The sequence below is a fragment of the Nicotiana sylvestris genome, chromosome 6 (genome assembly GCF_000393655.2).
Source record: "Nicotiana sylvestris chromosome 6, ASM39365v2, whole genome shotgun sequence".
In the NCBI taxonomy this organism is placed as follows: Eukaryota; Viridiplantae; Streptophyta; class Magnoliopsida; order Solanales; family Solanaceae; genus Nicotiana; species Nicotiana sylvestris.
This window is the reverse complement of record NC_091062.1, coordinates 187,779,721-187,786,337: the sequence shown is the minus strand read 5'-3', so window position 1 is coordinate 187,786,337 and position 6,617 is coordinate 187,779,721. Positions and strand designations below refer to the sequence as shown.

Sequence of the window (6,617 nt, the reverse complement as noted above, 5' to 3'; positions counted from 1 at the left end):
AAAAAATAAAAAAAGTAAAATATGTTTTGAAAACTTATGTCCAAACATATTTTCATCTTCAAACCAAACTTCACCCAAATAAGATTTTTCAAAACAAATTTGAGAATCTATGACCAAAGTTAGCTAAAATTATTAGACTATCGCCATATATAATTCAAATCCAATTTAAAAGGGAGAAAGTAAAAGAGACTTCATGGACTAGTCAACTTCACACTAAAACCATGAAGGAAGATTAAACAGTTGATTGCGAAGTCCATTGGCAAGGGGTAAACTGCATTTGTGTCAGCTTACTTAGTTACACTGTACAAATGACAACTAGAGTCAAAGCATAAGATGCAAAACAATTCTAGACGTAAAAACATTACAAAAATGCAAAATATTTGCAATATAAACAATGATTGCAGCATTGTTGGCAAACTCAATAATAGAGGAGATGATGTTTATATAATTTGAGACAAGAATACCAAGGGAAACAAAAATAAGTGGAAAAGCCTTATCACACTCTACCTGTCAATTCAACGATGGATTCATGCACAAGCTCTTCCAGCAACTTCCTTTCAATTTCCATTCCTACATTATCTAATTCTAATCTCAAATATTGCAGCCATCCCTTCCCCACTACCTCCTTTCTCACCATACCATCCACCACCAGGCTGTTTCCGTCCCCACCATCATCGGTGAGACATTTTGCCTCACTCGAAAACCATTCCTTCATTCGGGTCCACACCTGGTCTACCAATATCAATTTAGCTCCTTCTGGGAGATTATTACTGACCCCACTATAAGGTATGGCTCTTTGGCAAGTGTCTGGCCCATATCCTGCAATTTCCATCAGTGCTGCATTTACACAATCAAACACAAGTTTTCGGGTTGATCTCCTTTGCCTTCGCCTGGCCTCATGTAGTACATCCTTCTCGTTCAGATCAACACATTTTTCTCTTAGTGATGGATCCAAAGGGCTTTCAGGCGAATGCCACATCAACAAGAATGCATCAGATTGCACTTCATTAAGGCCAGCCACCGTTAATAATGTTTGAACAAAAGAGAACCATTCTTTTTCTTCTTCCTCTGTCCGCTGAATGGATGCGGACGATCTTAAACAAACTGAACTGGCTGTATCTACACAGGAATCATTCCATGACAGAGTACGAGCAATTGATCCTATTGGAGGAGATTTGTCAATCAGATTGCACCTTATAGGGTCAGAAGACAACTCACCACCTGTTAAATTTGATAAAAGCATAGGGTAGAAGTATAAGTTGTACATAAATCAAAAGAAAAAGGGAAACCAGAGATCTAGGTGTGATTGGTGACACGATTTTACCATGATGATCTGGCTTAGTCCTGCCAAAGGATATATGTGCGGGATGTTCATCCTCTTCAAATGTTGTCTCCAAAACAGATATAGGACTTGGTTGGTCCTGGCTCTCACACTGGTTTCCCAAGGGCAAAGATTTTGATACAAATAGCCCAACCTGCTAAAAGTAGTTAAATCATAAATGAGCTTTGGATTTCCTCAAAAGTAGTCAATTTGGCAAAGTCATATCAGCCCTATTTCAGTTGGCGTGACAAACTGTTCCCTCACATTGACAAAACCTCTTTAAAAGGAACAATAGAAGATATAATAAGTTATACAAGAAATTGAAAGGACATAAATCAAAAGGTGAGAGAACTCCAGTTGCTAATATTATAGAACACACAGATGATAAACATCAAACTGAAAGAAAGAAAAAGTGGAAATGAACAAATATTTGTTTTGATAACCATCAAATGAAATGAATGAGAAAAAAATGGAGCTTAACTGATTTCCCATAATTTGACCCATAAAACCACACTAACTAATCACCAGGAAAGTGCTTTTCCAAGGAAAGTGCGTTACCTCAGGAGAGATTATGCCTCGCTCGCCAAACAAATTCTGGGAAACTAGTTTGCCTGGTGATTTATCAAGGTCAGCTGATGAGCACTCAAGCCCTGGAACATTAAGGTATTCACTTTTATCTTTGTCAACTTTTGCAGAACAATGTAAAGACTTGTCACCAGACTGCATTTCATTGCTGGATTGCAAATGGTTCACGCTGTCTTTGCCTGGTTTTTTGTTCCTTGAGAACAATAGATTTTTCAGTGACAGTTTTGTGCTTCTTGGCTTTGTTGTGTCTTTAGGAAGGTTGTTTTTTCCTGTATCACGACCTCTAACATCCACATTCAACTGCGTACCAAATGCAGTAGAAGATACAGGAACAGATTTAGACCTTGAGAGGTTTCTAGGTGACTGATCCAAACCTTCATCACAGTTGGAATTACTCATCGAGTTGGAATTTGAAGTTCTGGATTCGTCTTTGTTACTTTCCTGCTCTATTCCTCCGGCCTTCTTCGTGTCAGAAAGAGCAAGCATCTCACCTAATGTACTGGAGTTTCTGCGCAGATGTCTTTGTTCTTGACAACTTCCATTAGATGCCACCATTGCCCATCTCTCTGAAAGCCGTTTCTTAGCTTCTTTAGAAACTGAAGATTCTGGGGAATAAGATGCACGGCTCACGGAGGAGCAAGAATAAAGGCCGCCAAATCTATTAATGTAATCCCAAGAATGCCTAGAAACTGGTGATATGACTTCTGAATCACTGAGATTTCCTGCTACATACTCATTTTCAGACTTGTTAAATGAACTCTCGTCGCCAATGTAGCCATTGGAAGACACAGAAGAAAGCAAGGTTTCATCCCTTCTATGTCCACCAAGGTTTTCTCGCATCTTCTGCGTAAGGCCTATTGCCACTTTCCCTGAGTCCTCAGCTTCATTATCCTCTATGTTCACAAAGTTCGTTACAGTTTCTGATGCTCTTGGTGATGCTGAAGGTGGAGAACTTGCAGCCCGGCAGTTGTGGGTTTTGCTAGGGCTTGGTTTCAACACCACTATCCTCGTCGGTTGAGCAGGATTTTCGTCAATATTCCAACCTGCTGCAGGAGGGGAACTTGCACAATGGCTTTTGTCTACCCTGTTTCCCTGACCCACCTGGGTGGCTCTCTTCATCTCTTTTTCATTTGTGTTTCCTGATTCACCAAATCTACTATTATCCACCATCTTTGATGGTCTAAGAACAGTTATTCGCTTTGTCTCAGGAGGAGGAGGTACAGACTTCAAGTTATGTAAATGCTGCGAAAACATAGGATTGGGTTCTTGCAGAAACTTGAGGAATAGATCTGTGTTGGAACTTAAAACGTCCAATGCTTCTTGGAATTCTTTAGACTGGCGAAGTTTTCCATCAATAGAGAGGCATTTAGCTTCAATGAACTTCTGACGAACAAAAGCTACCTTCTTGTCAATACTGGTTTCGTCGTCTTTTGCCTTTTGGGGAGATTTGCTTCTCACACAATTTATCTTCGTGGGTGGCTGCCAAACTTCATAGACATCCTTATATTCATTCTGCTCTGCATATTGATTAGCATTATGCATTTCTTCCATCAAGGAACCATTTTCGTGCTGGCAATAACTGAAAGAGGAATCAGTATGACTTCGTGAATGACCTCCAAAATGACTTCGTGCAGCTGAAGCAGATCTCCGCATAGGAAAAGCATCAAGGCCCATCAACTTGGCAACAACACTAGGTGGATTCTGACAAGTGTTTATTTCCTTGGACATTTCTTGGGCTATAAGCTTCTTCATTGGTGTTCCATTTGATTTCTTGTTTGAACTGTTTCTCTTCAAATCTGAAAAAATCTGCATGCACCATATCTGAGCATTAGTATCGAACCAAAATTCAGTAATAGACCAACTCATCTCGCTTCCTAAATTAATATCATCTAGAAACAGACTGAAGATGTACCATTTTTTCCTCTATTTGATCCTCAGAAGGATACGTCCTGACAACATCTGATTGGCTCCTTGAAAGAGAACCTGCAGTAAGATGGACCAAGTCAACACGAAGATTCAGTTTCACGGTTAGAGGATGCAGAAACAATAGAACAAATACTCAAATACCGTATGAATTCAAACTAGATGGCCGTTCTCGCAGGAGCTTTGTTTTATGGAAAATGAAAAAAGCTCCAGATAGAGGAGTCGCATTTCATATATACACACATCCAAGATATCTTTTTTGAACTTGATAGGCGATGTGACTAGTCTTCTGCAAACTATACTATTAATGCACTATTCCTTAGTTTGACGAATCAATTTCACAAAAATGTTCTAGTTGCCACTACTTAACAAAAACATTTTCCAAGTGAAACTACGGTAATGTTTTTATCTACAAAACAATCATTACCCCAGAATGTCTTGTTTATGTGGTTCTCAATAAAGGATCCAAAATTCGAAGATGGAACATTAGAGAGAACAGAGAAGTATATAGCAAAGAAATTTATTATCACCATGTGGTTTATCTGTAAGCATCCTGTTTCCTGCCACCACAGAATTCAAATCGAAAAGGTTCACCATTCGTCCCAAACATCCTGGAAAAGGTTTATCAAGATTGCTATTTTTACCATTCTGAAACCCATTCATCTCACCACCTGAGACCACACAATTAACCATGTAAATCCAAATTGCTGCGTCAATCATTGTGTCATCAAAATGTTATTTCCCAAAGAGTAGAGAATATAAACCCCCAACAATTTCAAATTTCCATATGCCAAAGAAATAGGCATGTGCCCAAGACAGCAAAATATGTGTACACAGGTATATATATCTACTCAAAAAGAAATGGAGAGAATTGACAGAAAAGACATCATTCATGATACAAAAAATAGCTAGAAATTAGGTAAACATATTACGACCATAAAACATTGGTGCCACAAGTAGCTGGTACACGCAACAGATTAGGAGAAAACCAGAACATAAAGAACAAGCTTTCAGAATTCAGATGTCATGTAAAAAAAAACCACAAGAGTTAATAAGTAAGTTGATTTAATAAACTGTTTAAAAACTATAGCTCTAAAAATCATAGAGTAAATCTATAATCAGACAATTTTCCCCCTCATTGTGCTTCCTCTAAAAGGAGATATACACACCTTCACACTTCAGACACCCATACCACGGATCACAATATGTGAGAAGCTACAAAAGATGCGTTTTCTCAAATAACAGTTCCACAGAAAACGCCAAAGGAGAATTATTAAAACCATTAAAAAAGAATATACTAAAGTAGCTCCTGGACTACTCCTTTGGTGGATGTCGCAATGGCCTTTATGCGGTATTTCTATTCATTATTTTGGAGATATATAATTCTTCATTTTTATTAGCTGCAATGTTAATAAATTGATGGGAAGAGTTACCAGGTAACTGCTACCTATAGTGGTGGGAGGTAGCAGGTATCCGGTCTAATAGTTGAGTCCGCAATTTGATTTGTTGCATACATTAAAGTGTTTAGGCCAAATTATGCAGCGAGAAATTACATGAGAGTCCATATGAAACTTCAGATCAACCACTCAAGCAAAAACCAGAACAAACTCAACCAAAAAAAAAAAAAAGGAACTTTGTACTAAAATAACTACCAATAACGAGTAATAACCTGCACTCATTCAATGTACACATCACCATTACTTTAAACAAACCAATCATACGAATTTTTAAGAGAGTACAGAAATGGTAAATATAAACAACAAAACTTTGAAAAGCTAAAATCCGAGGAAAAAAAAAAACAGAAAACGAAATTACGAGAAAGAGAATCTGATTCGAGCAACCTTACAAAAGCGAGATCGGAAGGGAGCAAAGCAAAAACTGAAAAGCTTCTGCTAAAATCTTCACAGTATCGACGGTATGCAGGACCACCTGACAATGCCACCGCCGCAGGTTTAACACAGTAGTAGGTGAATAAATATGTGTCTGAAAAACAACGTAGAAAGTTCAACTTTAAGCTACCGATTATTTCACGGAACGGAGGTCGCCGGAAACTGAAAACTGAAATTCCGGTAGGAAACTCGCCGGAGAGCGTTCATCTGTTCACGGATCACGTTGATAGAGAGAGTAGAGAGAGGAAGTGAAGTGAAAATTTTGTGGATTAAAAAGGATACAAAATAAAAGTGATATGGAGTACTTCATAAGTAAATACCAATAAATTGACCTGACAAGGAAAGATCCTTATGGTTTCGGATAATTGTATTTCGACCCCACTTTCTAATTAAGATTTGCCCCCACATATAACGCGGCTTGTATAACTAGTGCACCGGCAAAGGTTTGTTGAATATTTGTAAATTACACTTATTGTATGAAATTTTCTTTAAGAAATACAGAAATATATATATTTTTTATACTTTTGACTAGAGAATGCAATTAGTTTCGGCCAAGTGGCCAATTTTGTATTTTGCCTCCTTTTCTTTAATTAATCTTGGTGTTTGGACTATCTTGCTAGGTCCCACCAGTACAACGTATAATTTTATCCATCAAAACTTGAATAAATAATTTTTTTTTAGTGTTTTTGCACTGTTGAAATTTAAACTTGAGACTATTTTCAGTCTATTTCAGTAACCACTAAATCACAATTTTTGAATGCACTTATTATATGATCATATTATGAATTTAATGTTGTGACCAATTTGTTAACATCAAACATTTAGGTAAGTGGATCCTTCAATTTAATGCATATGCATTGAAATAGATAATTAGGTGTATACATGATTATGAGATAGCT

At 37.5% G+C, this 6,617-nt stretch overlaps 1 protein-coding gene across 5 annotated transcripts; it reads right to left on the bottom strand.

Moving 5' to 3' along the window:
- Positions 1-361: 361 nt before the first annotated feature.
- On the bottom strand, positions 362-6,003 carry LOC104229654 (uncharacterized). Of its 5 annotated transcripts, none has more exons than XM_070147705.1 (7): positions 5,849-6,003; positions 5,676-5,758; positions 4,360-4,500; positions 3,819-3,889; positions 1,880-3,712; positions 1,325-1,478; positions 362-1,221 (listed from the first exon to the last, which is right to left on the bottom strand). In XM_070147705.1, the coding sequence occupies exons 3-7, from the start codon at positions 4,490-4,492 to the stop codon at positions 497-499; spliced, it is 2,916 nt and encodes a 971-aa protein (XP_070003806.1). In that variant the 5' UTR covers positions 4,493-4,500; positions 5,676-5,758; positions 5,849-6,003; the 3' UTR covers positions 362-496. The 5 variants fall into 5 exon arrangements, with proteins under 5 accessions (XP_070003806.1, XP_070003804.1, XP_070003807.1 ...); XM_070147703.1 differs by having other exon boundaries at positions 5,671-5,758; positions 5,849-5,985; XM_070147706.1 differs by having other exon boundaries at positions 1,325-1,475; positions 5,671-5,758; positions 5,849-5,985.
- Between the last annotated feature and the right edge of the window lie 614 nt (positions 6,004-6,617).

What these genes read in the sequence shown, in the direction of transcription:
- LOC104229654 (XM_070147705.1), bottom strand. Translation starts at nt 4,492, where the DNA reads ATGAATGGGTTTCAGAATGGTAAAAATAGCAATCTTGATAAACCTTTT. An exon ending in ATCAAATAGAGGAAAAAATG is followed by an intron (nt 3,713 to 3,818) that starts GTACATCTTCAG and finishes TGGTGCATGCAG; the next exon opens with ATTTTTTCAGATTTGAAGAG. An exon ending in GAGGCATAATCTCTCCTGAG is followed by an intron (nt 1,479 to 1,879) that starts GTAACGCACTTT and finishes AACTACTTTTAG; the next exon opens with CAGGTTGGGCTATTTGTATC.